The sequence below is a fragment of the Coffea eugenioides genome, chromosome 9, assembly GCF_003713205.1.
Source record: "Coffea eugenioides isolate CCC68of chromosome 9, Ceug_1.0, whole genome shotgun sequence".
Lineage (NCBI taxonomy): Eukaryota > Viridiplantae > Streptophyta > Magnoliopsida > Gentianales > Rubiaceae > Coffea > Coffea eugenioides.
The window spans coordinates 129,839-145,079 of NC_040043.1; the positions used below are offsets into that span (position 1 = coordinate 129,839).

Below are 15,241 nucleotides of genomic sequence, written 5' to 3' on the forward strand. Positions count from 1 at the left end.
TTCTCTCCTCTCTCTTCTCTTCCTTCTTTGCTCCTTTCTTTTGTTTTTTTTTTTTTTTTACTTCTATTTGATTTGAAATCTTTCAAGAACTTAGAGAATGGAATTAAGATAATGGAATTTCTCCCAGGTTTGTAACTTCAATTCAGACTAGTTTTACTTCTTAGAGCTAGTTAACGATCAAAGGAAGGAAAAAAAAAAAAAAAGAGTCCCGTATTTGAAATTGCACCTGAGGTGGGAATACATATGTCAATCGGTGAAGGCAGGATAAGAAAATGGAAAAAATGGGGCTTCAACCGGTTTGTCGGTTTCTGTTCAAACCCGATTTTTGACCAATTTTTAACAGACGGTATTTTAGTGAGACTCAGACCGGCTGCTTGGTCGATTTCCTGTTCAACTAATCTGAAAACACTTAAAGTATTTGGTAACAGGTCGTGTAAAACCTCGAGCAAGACCTGACTGTTTGTTGACGAATTGACACTACCTAATTTGTTTAAGTTTTACGCATGTTACACAACAATAGACGTTGTACCATGAAATACTCTATTTTACAAGATTAACCCGTTAATTTAAAACTAGTCAAGTTGCCTTCACACGTTGTGTGAGGCAGTCCTAATCTTTGATGCTCAGCTGCATAAAGATGATAACATAGAGTGAAAGCTGTACATTTATGGAGAAGTTGTCTACCAGCCGGGTCAAGATATTTACAATGTGCAAAATAGTAGTGTGTTTTTATCAAACACTTAAGGGTGCATTTGATAAAACTGAAATCTGAAATTTGAAATATGAAGTCTGAAGTTTAAATCTGTTAAGTTATTAAATTGTTAAATATTACATTTGACACATTTGAAAATATATATATATCACATTCAGTGATAGATGAACAACTTATCACTTATTTTTTGAAGTAAATTTTATCTAAAAAATTCAGTAGCACATAATTAATTCAGATGTTCAATTTTTCATTACCAAACGCGTATAAACATATGAATACATTAAATTTCAGTCTGTCCTTTGTGTCCGCCAGACCCAGCAAAGACTCTGGGCCATTTTCGGAAGAGCTACAGGCTTGGAAAGTAGTCGTTTTTGTCGGCTGGGTACTAGAAATATTTGTGGGCTTGGCACTAGACATATATTCGCGTAGTCAATAGAGATGGGCTGGCACACGGTCGTGAACCAAGTATTAAACAATTAAAAGAAAAGATTAATCAGTTAGTCAAAAAAAAAAAAAAAAATTCTACCTCAAACTCTCAAATATTCCCATTTACAAATTGCTTGGGATATTTTTAAAAAAATAGTAGGGGAGGGTAGAAATTGAGAAGTAGCAACGGAGACAGGAATTTGAAATCAAAACTTCTAATTCCCTATATCTCAATTATCCGTGATAGCTTAATTTACTAAAATTATATTGAAAAGAAACCAATTTGAATACATTAGGCTATGACAAACAACATATTAAACTGTTACAAGAATTGTAATTTGGTTCCCTTTGAACATCTGTTTTCAAGTTTAACGTGATATAGAAACTAAAACTCCAATATTCATTGTCTATACTATGGACCCCATACCTATTTAATTATTATTGGATTTTAAGGAAACAAAAAAGAACTAAAATATGATATTTATAAAGAAGAAATAACAATATAACAAAAAGTACGACAAAGAGTGGCACGAAAAGTTGGACAGAAGATCCATTACGTTTCAATGAGTATTACTCCTAATTTAAATTCTTTGTGTGATATTAGTGGGATAAATCCCAAATAAACAAGTGAATCAGTCTGCTAAAGGGTTTGGTTTCCACATTACAATACTAGTAAGTGGAAAGTAAATTAAATTGTAAAACGAAATGGGGACTACGTTAGTCCATTCCATGACTAGAGTTAAAACAGATCCACAACTGATGTTGTACACCTTTCAAAACGCCCTCATTCGGAGGAAGACTCAACATCTACTGTTTCTCAATCTGCAGAAAGTTTAACCTCAGACACTTGGGAATTATAGATGCTAATATTCAAGACTTTAAGTAGCCATACATTCTCAATTTTAAGAAACTTCAACTCAGAGAATTAATAAAATGTGCAAGTGGAAGTGGATTCCCAAGCATTGGTTCAGCTACTTAATTCTCCTGCACAAGTAAGCCGGCCTATATGTCTTGTTTTAGTACGCGTCAAGCATTTAATAGGTCTCTTGGCAGCCTTTATTGTCCATATATTTCGAGAAGCTAATAGTGCAGTTGATGCATTGGCATCTATTGGAGGTAGTCTGCAACAAATTTTTAATTTCCTAATAGATCTTATGTTTTAATAAAATAAGGGCTGATATCCCTCCCTCGTATATTCCCGTATATGGGGTTGTCAAAAAAAAAAAAAACTCAGAGAATTAATAGGATGATTGGAGGTAGATTTTTTTTAATATATGGATAAATCATGTTTAATTACTTGACATGAGGTTATAATTTGCAGGCAAGAATGGCTTAGCGAGTCAGTCTGGAGTTCTGGACTATTGAATGTTGACAAGTTGGGCGTAGACATTTCACGTAAAAATATGTAAATCCTGCCACCTTCCTAGCAATTGAAGAAATGCATTCTCTTAAACCAATTCAGTTCAGTTCTTCTGCTTAGTGACAATTCCTCAAATGATTGCTTGTGTCGTTCTTTTACGTTGCTTTCTTTAATGGCTACGTTTCTAACTTGACTCGTACTGGCTTTTGCATCTGAATGCATCACTATGATAGTCGACAAAATCCCTTATGCTCCTACAGCCCTTTGTATTTGCAACATTTCAGACTTTATTCAGAAGTTAAGAAACAAATAATTTGGTATGAGTAATTTGAGGTTAATCTGTATGTTATTTGTGTTTCTTTATGTTGGGAAAGGGTACTAGGCACACAATATCAGAGTTAACCTAAAATAAATTACTCTTTCCCCAAATACTAGTTAAAATAGGAATAATGCCAGCAGTGGTACTAAAATGCAGAAAAATAAAAAGCACAGGACACCAAAAATTTTTATGTGAAAAACTCAAATTGAAAAAAATCACGAGACCTAGTCCAGTAAAAAATCTCCACTATCACAATAATGGGAATACATAGGTTTATTCGAAATATTCGGATGACAATAATATTACCAATATCAAGCAAGCGAAATTACTACAAAATCACTCCCAAAAATTACAACTATCAAAGAAGTGAGTTTAGAAAGGTGTTACCAAACGAAAAGGAAATCTGAAATCTGAACCGGTAGATGAGTAGAACTTGATGAGAGGATTGCGTGCATAAAATTTCGTCTCAATGAGATTTTGAATCATCCTCCAATCAAGACCTTGAACTCTCTCTATCTCTCTAGCTGCTTTACTTTTTTCTCTCTCTTCAATTTTTTCTGCCGACTAGCAAAAGTGACGACTGACTCTTTTTTTCTTCCTTTTAAGAATGAAACCTACGGCTTTGTTTTCTAAATCCTGCCACCTTCCTAGCAATTGAAGAAATGCATTCTCTTAAACCAATTCAGTTCAGCTCTTCTGCTTAGTGAAATTCCTCAAATGATTGCTTGTGTCATTCTTTTACTTTGCTTTAATGGCTACGTTTCTAACTTGACTCACAGACTTTTGCATCTAAATGCATCAATATGATAGTCGATAAAATCCCCTATGCTCCTACGGCCCTCTGCATTTGCAACATTTCAGACTTTATTCAGAAGTTAAGAAATAAATAATTTGGTATGAGCAATTTGAGCTTAATCTGTATGTTATTTGTGTTTCTTTACCTCATTGTTCAATCACACGATTTCCAATGGCGAAGCCAGGGTGCATTGATACCTATGGACGAGTGACAATTCCCTACCCATTTGGAATTGGTCCAGATTGTGCTCTCAATGAAGCATTCACCATAAGCTGTACAAATGTCTCTGGCGATTCCATCAACAGTTCAAATTCAAAGCCGTATCTGGGGTGCTTTAACCTGGAAAAGGTTCCCAAGAAATTTGTGAGGTGCTGGAAGTGTCCCTGAGTGATCAAACAGTAACCATAAACTTACCCTTGCTCCAAGTTTGCTGGAGTGATTCATTTGATCCGGCCATTGCAGAAGGTTCCCTTGCCGAATCTCCTTTCTTTGTTTCCAGAGAATGCAACAAGTGATGTTTCTTGGCTGTGGAAATGCTCCCTTCAGACCGAGACTTGGCAGTCCAGAGATCTTGTCTGGTTGCACCTCAATGTGTAGCACCAACAACATAACCGGTTGCTGTCGCATCAATTGCTGTCAAGCAAGCATTCCTTGCTACTCAGCCAATTCAGTTTTCAATTGCGCGTAACGCTTTGCAGAGCGTTGCATCCAATAACTGTGCTTATGCCTTCTTGGAGGACCAGAACTGAAGTTGGAGAACTATGCGGACCCTCCAAAATTGCCTTTGAGATATGCTCCTGCTGCGTGGTCCTGGCCCCTAAACTATTCTGATATTGATTCCATCTCAGGTTGCAATCCTAAAAGAAGTCCCTTTTGAATTACAATCCAGAACCATTTTCACTTATCAGTGTGAATGCAAAAGCTTGGGGAATGCAACTTGGTTCTATGAAGTAAACCCGTATCTAGATTTTAGATGGTGGTTGCCAACATGGTAAGCTGTAAAGAGATGGTTGACTTTATTATTTTGGCCTTCTTGCTTGTGCTTACTTCTTCTGCTCCAATTGATCCTCCTTGTGGACATTAGTCTAATACCTTTTTTCTTTTTTTTTTGAGTGATTGCTTGCTTCTTTGGTCGAAGCCAACTCCCAAATCAAGGGAAGGCGTAAAGAAATAGTTGATATTGTTGGTAACCCACCCTAGATCCCCTTCTTGCCACCATTTTGTAAATATTTAGGACAAATTTCACTTTACCCCCTGTGATTTAGCCTTTTTTTACATAACCCCCTATGATTTCAAAAGTTAAACATAACCCCCTCGTGGTTTGGATTAAAGTATCAAAATGACGGAATGATCATTCCTAACGGAGTTACCTAAAATGTCAAAAATACTCTTATGTAAAGTTAAAATTATTTATTAACCAAGGGGGGTTATGCATATATTTTGAAAATCATAAGGGGGTTATATGGTAAAGTATTAAACCATAAGGGGATTATATGATAAAATATAAAAATCATACTGGGTTAGTGTATCATGTATTTATAAGGGTAATTTCAACATTTTTAAAAGTTCCATTACGAATAACTATTTCCTTCACTTTGACACTTTAATCCAAACTATGAGGGGGTTATGTATAGTTTTTGAAACCATAGAGGGGTTGTGTAAAAAAAAAAAGCTAAACCACATGGGGGTCAATTCTTATGGGGCCCGACTAATTCCCTGTGGCCCGGGCCTTGGCGCCCCAACCCGATCCAAGCACGGTAAGTGCGCGGAGGAATCCAGCAGCGCATGGACTCGAACCTAGGACCTAGAGGTACACCAGGGGGAGGTACTGCCGCTGGACCATTCACGCGGGGCTAATGTTCTTCCATTCAATTGATGGTATTTCTAGAGAACGTATTGCACACGTTAGTGCTATTGAAAGAATGTAACAGCAACATTTTTCTGCGGATGCTATTGAAAGAACACATCTCGTTAGTGCTAAGAAATTGAGCAAGGCTATTGATGCATTCAATGGAAGTCGAATACTTAGGCAGGGTGGTCAAGGTACAGTGTATAAAGGGATGTTAACTGATGGAAAGATTCGCAATCAAAAAGGTTGAAATGTTACTGACAGTCACTTTGAGGATTTCGTCAATGAGGTGGTAATTCTGTCACAAGTCAGTCATAGGAATGTGGTAAAACTCCTAGGTTTGTCGTTTGTTTATAGAAGTTCCCCTACTGGTTAATGAATTCATCCCCAACCGAAGCCTTTATAATCTCATGCATAATCAGAGTGATGATGATTTCCCCTTCACTTATAACTCGAGAATAAGAATAGCCATAGAGATAGCAGGGTCACAGGCATATCTACATTCTGAAATTTCAGTTCCCATCTTGCACAGAGATGTGAAATCAAGCAAGATACTTTTTGGATAAATATGTATAGCCAAAGCATCTGACTTGGGAACTTCGAGATCTATCGAAGTTGATTAAACTTATTTACCTACACGAGTTAGAGGGATTTTTGTGTATCTGGATCCAGAATTCTTTCAACAAGCCAATGTACTGAGAAAAGTGATCTCTTGAGTTTTGGAGTTGTTTTTATTAAAGCTAATAACAACACAAAAGCCAAGTCATCGATGGTTAATTAGTGTAGGAAAAGAGATGGTTAAAAGAGTTAAGATGACAAGAAGACTAAGAGGCCGGCCAAACAAGTTTTGAACACAAGTGGATTGTTCCATACTGGTTCATAAAGTCGTCGATAACATACAGCAATTGCAGTGGAGCTTCCAGGAGTACATCCAACAATTGCAGTGAAACATCGAGGAAGTTGCTAGTGGAAAAAATAGCCCACATCTGATCTCAACTGATGTAGACTTCTCCAAGGTAATTTGACTATTTCCCCTACGATATTTGATTAATTACAACATTTTGGTTCACCTATTTAGGCAGATGCTCTTCGATCAGTTCGATAATATCCCTATGCTATTGAAAGACAAACTTTGCTCTACTTCCCAATAATGAGACCTCCCAAGTTATTCTTTCTGCTATTTCTCATCCTCGTAGTAGTCACAGTTCCATTATATTTTTTGGTATCGATTACAAGTGTTGCTGTGGCTGCTGGGGTGACAATTGCAGTGTTTACTGGTCTTGTCCTGCTACAGAAGAGACGCAATAAAAAGAAGAAGCAGGGCCATTTTGAACGAAATGGAGGTCTTCTATTGGAGAAACAATTATCTGCTGCAGATGGTGCTATTGAAAAAACTAGAATTTTCATTTCTAGGGAATTGGAGGCGGCCACTGATGGATTCAACGAAAGTCGAATACTTGGTCAAGGTGGCCAAGGTACAGTATATAAAGGGATCCTAGCCGATGGAAGAATTGTGGCAATCAAGAAGTCGAAGGTTGACAAAAGCCTGTTGGGGCAGTTCATCAACGAGCTCGTCATTGTTTCGCAAGTTAATCACAGGAATGTGGTAAAACTTCTGGGTTGTTGCTTGGAGACAGAAGTTCCTCTGCTTGTCTATGAATTTATCCCTAATGGAACCCTGTTTAACCTCATTCAAAACGACAATGAGGCTGAATCCTTCCCTTTTACTTGGAGCTTGAGATTAAAAGTAGCCACAGAGGTAGCAGGAGCATTGGCATACCTACACTCGGGGCTTTCAATTCCGGTCTTTCACAGGGATATCAAGTCCACCAACATATTGTTGGATGAAAAATACATAGCTAAAGTATCAGACTTTGGAGCTTCATTGTCCATTCCAATTGACAAAACCCACATGACTACTCGAGTCCAAGGGACTTTCGGCTACATCGATCCAGAATATTTCCTGTCGAGCCAAATTACTGACAAAAGTGACGTTTACAGCTTTGGGGTGGTTCTTCTTGAGCTCCTGACAAGACAAAAGCCCATACCTTCCAGAGAAGAAGGAGAAGATGTCTATTTAGGATTGGCGCAAAGGTTTCTGAGATCCATGGAAGAGAATTCTCTTCCAACCATTCTTGATCCTCAAATTATAGATCAAACAAATGAAGAGGAGGTCATTGCTGTTGCTAAACTTGCACAACGATGCATAAACTGGGATGGAAGGAGGAGACCAACTATGAAGGAAGTTTCCATCGAGTTGGAAAACATCAAAATGTCGAGAGGAGATTTAACTATTCAAGAAAATTATCAAAGTCCAAGTTGCACTGACGAAGAAGCTGTTGTGATGTGTGATGTTACCACACATGGACAATCGGAAATGAGAACGTTAAGTCAACTTCAGATGCCTACGCGGTATTGAACAATCAGCGCTGGCGGGAAAATGACACGGCTGGAAAGGGCAGTCGCCCCTAAGAATTCCACAAAATGTTTGTATGCACTGTGAGCTTGGTGTTCAAGAAACAACTTCCTGTGGTTATTTTCTTCCCCTCCTTCTTTCCCATTTTTTTGTGGGACAATGTACTGTGCTTTAGCGTCCATCAGTGTGTTTGGATAGAGCATTATTTGAAATAATTATTGTAACGCTTTTTGTAACATGATGAATGTAAGATAAAAATGTGGTTAAAAATATAAAAAAATATGTTAAAAATATGTTTATAATGTAAGCGAAATATTATTTATAAAAATGTAATTACAAGACTAACCCGTTAATTTAAAACTAGTCAAGTTGCCATCACACGTTGTGTGAGTCAGTCCCAATCTTTGATGCCCTGCTGCAATGTAGTAGCATAAAGATAGATAAGATGATAACATAGAGTGAAAGTTGTAAATTTATAGAGAAGTTATCTGCAGCAGGGTCAAGATATTTACCATGAACAAAATAGAGGTGTTTTTAGCATAGGCTGTCTTTTTTTTTTACTTGGATAAATCATGTTTCACTTGACTTGAGGTTATAATTTGCTGGTAAGAATGGCTTAGCAAGTCAGTCTGGACTATTGAATGTTGACAAGTTGGACGTAGACATTTCACGTAAAATATCTAAATCCTGCCACCTTCCTAGCAATTGAAGAAATGCATCTTAAACCAATTCAGTTCAGCTCTTCTGCTTAGTGAAAATTCCTCAAATGATTGCTTGTGTCATTCTTTTACTTTGCTTTAATGGCTACGTTTCTAACTTGACTCACAGACTTTTGCATCTAAATGCACCACTATGATAGTCGACAAAATCCCCCATGCTCCTACAGCCCTCTGCATTTGCAACATTTCAGACTTTATTCAGAAGTTAAGAAATAAATAATTTGGTATGAGCAATTTGAGCTTAATCTGTATGTTATTTGTGTTTCTTTACCTCATTGTCCAATCATTGGGGCGACACGAATTCCAATGGCGAAGCCAGGATGCATTGATACCTGTGGAGGAGTGACAATTCCCTCCCTCTTTGGGATTGGTCCTGATTGTGCTCTAAATGAAGCATTCACCATAAGCTGTACTAATGTCTCTGGCGATTCCATGAGCAGTTCAAAGCAGTATCTGGGGTGCTTTAACCTGGAAAAGGTTCCCAAGAAATTGTTGAGGTGCTGGAAATGTCCCTGAGCGATCAAACAGTAACCATAAACTTACCCTTGCTCCAAGTTTGCTGGTGTGATTCATTTGATCGGGCCATTGCAGAAGGTTCCCTCGCCGAAGCTCCTTTCTTTGTTTCCAGAGAATGCAACAAGTGATGTTTCTTGGCTGTGGAAATGCTCTCTTCAGACCGAGACTTGGCAGTCCAGAGATCTTGTCTGGTTGCACCTCAATGTGTGGCACCAACAACATAACCGGTTCCTGTGCCATCAATTCCTGTCAAGCAAGCATTCCCTGCTACTCAGCTAATACAGTTTTCAATTGCACGTAACGCTTTGCAGAGCTTTGCATCCAATACCTGTGCTTATGCCTTCTTGGAGGACCAGAAACTGAAGTTGGAGAACTATTCGGACCCTCCAAAATTGCCTTTGAGATATGCTCCTGATGTGTGGTCCTTGCCCCTAAACTCTTCTGATATTGATTCCATCTCAGGTTGCAATCCTAAAAGAAGTCCCTTTTGAATTACAATCCAGAGCCATTTTCACTTATCAGTGTGAATGCAAAAGCTTGGGGAATGCAACTTGGTTCTATGAATTAAGCCCATATTTAGATTTTAGATGCTGCTTGCCAACATGATAAGCTGTAAAGAGATGGTTGAGTTTATTAGTTTGGCCTTCTTGCTTGTGTTCACTCCTTCTGCTCCAATTGATCCTCCTTTTGGACATTAGTCTAATACCCTTTTTTTTTTGGTGATTGCTTGCTTCTTTGGTCGAAGCCAAACCCCAAATCAAGGGAAGGCGTGAAGAAATAGTTGATATTGTTGCTAACCCACCCTAGATCCCCTTCTTCCCTTCCTTTTGTAAATATTTAAGTGACCATGGCAATGTTCTTCCATTCAATTGATGGTATTTCTAGAGAACGTATTGCACATGTTAGTGCTATTGAAAGAATGTTACAGCAACATTTGTCTGAAAGTAAAGGAAGTGAAGGAAGAATGTCACAGAAACATTTTTCTGCGGATGCTATTGAAAGAACACATCTCGTTAGTGCGAAGAAATTGAGCAAGGCTATTGATGGATTCAATGGAAGTCGAATACTCAGTCAAGGTGGCCAAGTTACAGTGTATAAAGGGATGTCAACTGATGGAAAGATTAGCAATAAAAAAGGTTGAAATGTTACTGACAGTCACTTTGAGGATTTCGTCAATGAGGTGGTAATTCTGTCACAAGTCAGTCATAGGAATGTGGTAAAACTCCTAGGTTGTCGTTTGCTTATAGAAGTTCCCCTACTGGTTTATGAATTCATCCCCAACCGAAGCCTTCATAATCTCATACATAATCAGAGTGATGATGATTTCCGCTTCACTTATAACTTGAGACTAGGAATAGCCATAGAGATAGCAGGGTCACTGGCATATCTGCATATTCTGAAATTTCAGCTCCCATCTTACACAGAGATGTGAAATCAAGCAACATACTTTCTGGATAAATATATATATATAGCCAAAGTATCCGACTTGGGAACTTCGAAATCTATCAATGTTGATAAAACTTACTTACCTACATGAGTTAGAGGGATTTTTGGGTATCTGGATCTAGAATACTTTCAATCAAGCCAATGTATTGAGAAAAGTGATCTCTTGAGTTTTGGAGTTGTTTTTGTTAAGCTAATAACAAGACAAAAGCCAATACCTTCCAAAGAAATAGAAGAAGATTTTAGGAGTATGGCAGACAGTTTTTAAAAAAATCCATGAATCCGAATTCTCTGAAAACAATCCTTGATCGTCAACTTGTAGACGAGAGAACGAAGAAGAGGCTATTCTTGTTGCTAAACTTGCCCAAAGATGCTTAAACTCAAGTCAGGAGAGAAGACCAACTATGAAGGAAGTAGCTATTGAGTTGGAAGCCATTAAAATATCCAAGAGGGATTCAACTATCCAAGCAAATTATCAAAGTCCAAGTTGCATGGACGAAGGATCTGTACTGACTTCTGATATGCATCATACACTGACAATTGAGAGTGAGAGCATTTCTGGTACAGATCATACATGGACAAGTGGAACTGAGACCGTTAGGTCAGATTCAAGTGTCAAACCCTTAGATGTCTAGTACAGTCGAATTCAGAACTCATAATCGTTGACTATGAGCATATAACCTGTTATGGAGTGGCATCTTGGTTAAGCAATTTGGATGAGTGATCTGTCAGCAATGAAAGAACCATTTGAACCTCAGGATTTGAGCAAAACCAAAATTTGTAGCCATCATTAGCTTGGCCTTAGTTTTCAATATTTAGCAAAATGATACTATTTCTAAACCGATGAGCTAAAGTACATACTTTTCCATAAGTTGTATAGTAAGATAATACATCATCCTCTTTCAAGTGTTCCATCAATACTTTTATTCAAAAGAAGAAACTTCATTTCGAACAAAGAACAAACCAGAAGAACCATCATCAGGCAGCAGAGCTAGTCTTACTGGACTTTCAGCACCTTCTTCAACAGTTAAATGACCAGTATTGAAGTTTACATCTGTTTTTACAAAACCAGGACAAACACAATTTATACGAAACTTTGGGTGCTTTTTAGCAAGAACCCTAGTATATGCATTCATAGCTGCCTTTGAAACTGTATATGCTGACATAGATGGAGGCCAACCTTTTGCTTTAAGTGAACCCTCCTTAAAATCCTTGAGAAATTCATTCACCACCTCATCCACTCTCTCCTCTGTAAGGTTTCCAGAATCATTTAGTACTCCTTTAGCCCATTCACTGGGTATGTGCTGAAACATGATCAAATGAGTCAAGAGCATATTTCCATTAACCAAAAGACATGAAAAATGAAAGTATGAAACAGAAAGAGATCATCTTTAAAGACACAGCACGTTTGGCCAAGGTACAACATTAGCATTGTCTCAACAACTTAGGCAAGTATGACATTTTAGTTTGTCAGGTCTAGTCAATGCATCTGTATCCTGTTTCCAACTAAGCTTGGTGTAAAACAGCACTCATTTTAGGTCCTAAATTTCATATGCAAGAACACAATCTGAGATTTTAGTACCTTTAACTTTCCCATTGACGAAGAAACATTTACGATCCTTGGTGAATCAGATAAGTAAAGGAGAGGAAGAAATGCTTCAATCATTCTTTTTGCACCATAGTAGTTTGTCTGCAGACATTCTACTGCCAAGTCATATGTCTCAGTCAAGATGCCATTCCAATCTATATGTAATCCATCAGGCTGCATGATTGAAGGTAATCAGCACTTCAACAACTAACTAAAGTGAAGGGCAATTATTCAACTACTTGCTATGTATTTGCACAATTCAACTTATTCAGAAGGGAGGGATTCCTGCAAAGTTACTGTTTTTTTGTTTTCCAGAAGATAGCATTGCCAACACATGGCTAGTGTAAACAGAAAAACTTAGGAGAAGAACACAAGATAACTGTAATGGTGATAAAACATTACTCTGCAAATAAGGTTGAACGATTATGAACATTACACACATCATCAAACTTATTAGTTAGAAAAATGCATCACAATGTGTAACCATAGGTATGTGCACATATAAGTACATCAAAACACAAAAGAGAAATCGGTTTCACAGTTTGGGTTGTGGCAATTAAAGATGACCTTTGCAGGTCAAAAGGCTTCAAACTTGATCTTTTCCTAGAAGATATTTGGTATGAAGAGCTCTGATTTGCAAATCCTAATTGATTATTGCAAAGTTAGAACTAATGAATTCATCTCTTTTCAAACAAAATGCAACTTCGGCCAAGGAAAATGTTGCTCGCAACTGGACCATTGTAATGCTATTACTATCCAGAGGAAGCAATTACAGACAATATTGGAACCAGAATACTCTGAATTGATAATGAATTCTAAAAACATTTACACTTTCAGCCTTCAGTTTTCAGCAGCAAGTATGAAACAATCATTAACTCCAAAACTAGGGTACCATAACCTTGTTATTATTCTACAGAAGCTCTAACATGCAGCTGTAAACATAAGTAGCTTCCCATGGGTGCTAAGAATCATGACTAAGTATGAATAATCATTGCCTGATGCAGATGAAGTAAATCAACATAAATCAATAGCTGTAAATTTCAAGCATCCATTCCAAGGGCTGAAGTCCTCATTAGCTACAATTTCAACATGCATAGTCTATCATGAACTTAGCATCAAAAAATGCCAATTAGAAGCTAACAGTCAGAAATGACTCACTCCACCAGATCCATATCCAGAAGCTCTTAAAGCATCAACATCTACATCAACTCCACCAATCCCTGCATTATTCACCTGGAACACAAAAGCTTATATATGAGTGTCCTATTGATGTTCTAAGTCACAATTCTCGAACTGTAAAAAAGTGAAAAAGTAGATTTTTAGTGCACAGATCTCATTTCCCAACTTCCTGTAAACCCCACCATTTTCTTGCTTCCCAAGAGGAAGGAACTTTCATACACAAGATCATCCCTAAAACAACAGCAGTCAAAAAGACCATTTTTAGTTTTTAACCTGGGGCAATGCTGAAAGAAGTCAAGTTACAAGACTGCAGGGTTGTTACAAAAAGTTACTAAAACATTAAGGTTCTCAACCATGTAGAAGCTAAGTAGACCTCCAAAAAGAGCAGAAGATTATAACAGAAAATGAAGCCAAAGTATTTCGTGCATCCTGTTTTTGTTCGCTAAGATGCCACTACACCAACTTGACAATGCAATTTCATCCTCTTCCCAATAATATCTGCAATTTTATGTCTTCGAACGTAAAGCAATTCATTACGACGATTGCAAAAAATTCGCTATATAAGAGTTCATATCTGCTGATATACACATGAAATGAACCAATTATACGCTTTCAGTAGCAAAAGATTGTCAGAAATTTGGATGCAGACACTAATTTCAAAACCAAGGCATCCAATCCAAAACCTTTTAGAGAATGACTGGGATTATATAAGTACTTAAGCACCAAAAAAAGGCCTAAATAAGGCCCAAGATTGCAAGAATGATTAATATCAAGCTCTTTGATTCAGATTTTGTTAGGTGATTCACCAAGATACTTTTCTTGTACGAAAGTCTGGATTTTTTCCCTTCATCTAGCAAGCAGAGAAAGCATTTTCAGTCGGAAACTACACAGTTTTCAGAATTGGAGCAACTTAATTATTACCAGAATATCAAGTCTTCCATAATGTATTCTGATGAATTCAGCAAGAGATGCAATACTTGAAGGATCAACCACATCAAGCTGATGAAAAACTATATTGTCAAAGAAATCAAGCCCTTTAAAACTCTCAATAGCTTCAAGTCCCCTCTTCAAATTTCTAGCAGTCAATACCACTGTGATTCCATTAGAAGCTAACTGCCTGCAAATTCCATAGCCAATCCCTTTATTTGCCCCTGTCACAATTGCATATCTGCAAGAAAAAGATTAATAACAAATCAAAAAAGAACCAAAAGTTGGTTCTTGATGAAGAATGAACTTGGAGACAGCCCAATTCTTATACGAATTCATAGGACGTTTACCTTTTTTTTGAAGAACTAATTTCTTCTGCCATGGCTGATAAGTTGGAAGAGTGGGCACTGGCCAGGAGGACTTAGAATATTACCTTTCCCTCAATTTGATGGATAAGGAATACTCACATTTCTTGTTGACTTTTCTTGCAAAAAAAAAAAAAAAATTGCACCTTTAATCAGTACGAGGAGTTGGCGTAAATTTGGGCTGGTGTTTCTGTCACGCTTTTACGAGTAAGTAACAAGCATCTGAAGTCGTGAGTTTTCTATGGCTACAGATATCAGTGAAGCACAAAGGCGTGACAGAAGGTTTACATGGAGTTTGTCCCCGGGTTTATAGCGTGGGGGCTAAGGTGTTGTATGCGTAATTGTTTCGAGGATCCATTTTTTTTTATCGAAAATCAATTTGATTGCATTAACTTGATATCACAAGTTTGATACAACACTCCTACTTTCTTTGTAATCGTTTTGTACACTCTCTTGGAGCCACATGGAAAAATTTTACTTCTCATTCAGCATTCATAACTAGTTGAACAATCAACTTTGCTAACCTATGTGCGCACTTGTTTCGAGGATCCAAATTGAACCCCTTTGATTGGTAAGCATGCGATCTTCTCTCTCCTATGAGTTCTCTTTCTCTCTCTACGAGAGCT

The 15,241-nt window shown here is 37.5% G+C and overlaps 3 protein-coding genes across 4 annotated transcripts; 2 read left to right on the plus strand and 1 right to left on the minus strand.

Annotated features, from left to right (window-relative positions):
• Positions 1-3,784: 3,784 nt before the first annotated feature.
• On the plus strand, positions 3,785-6,028 carry LOC113783151 (wall-associated receptor kinase-like 8). Its single transcript, XM_027329213.1, has 3 exons — positions 3,785-3,961; positions 5,545-5,707; positions 5,820-6,028. The coding sequence occupies exons 1-3, from the start codon at positions 3,785-3,787 to the stop codon at positions 6,026-6,028; spliced, it is 549 nt and encodes a 182-aa protein (XP_027185014.1).
• A 539-nt stretch (positions 6,029-6,567) lies between these two features.
• Positions 6,568-8,132, plus strand: LOC113783746 (wall-associated receptor kinase-like 1). Its single transcript, XM_027329960.1, has one exon. The coding sequence runs from the start codon at positions 6,613-6,615 to the stop codon at positions 7,879-7,881; it is 1,269 nt and encodes a 422-aa protein (XP_027185761.1). The 5' UTR covers positions 6,568-6,612; the 3' UTR covers positions 7,882-8,132.
• A 3,267-nt stretch (positions 8,133-11,399) lies between these two features.
• On the minus strand, positions 11,400-14,703 carry LOC113783747 ((+)-neomenthol dehydrogenase-like). Of its 2 annotated transcripts, XM_027329963.1 has the most exons (6): positions 14,601-14,703; positions 14,245-14,491; positions 13,303-13,377; positions 12,139-12,318; positions 11,737-11,860; positions 11,400-11,610 (listed from the first exon to the last, which is right to left on the minus strand). In XM_027329963.1, the coding sequence occupies exons 1-6, from the start codon at positions 14,630-14,632 to the stop codon at positions 11,480-11,482; spliced, it is 789 nt and encodes a 262-aa protein (XP_027185764.1). In that variant the 5' UTR covers positions 14,633-14,703; the 3' UTR covers positions 11,400-11,479. The 2 variants fall into 2 exon arrangements, with proteins under 2 accessions (XP_027185764.1, XP_027185762.1); XM_027329961.1 differs by having other exon boundaries at positions 11,400-11,860.
• Positions 14,704-15,241: the final 538 nt, after the last annotated feature.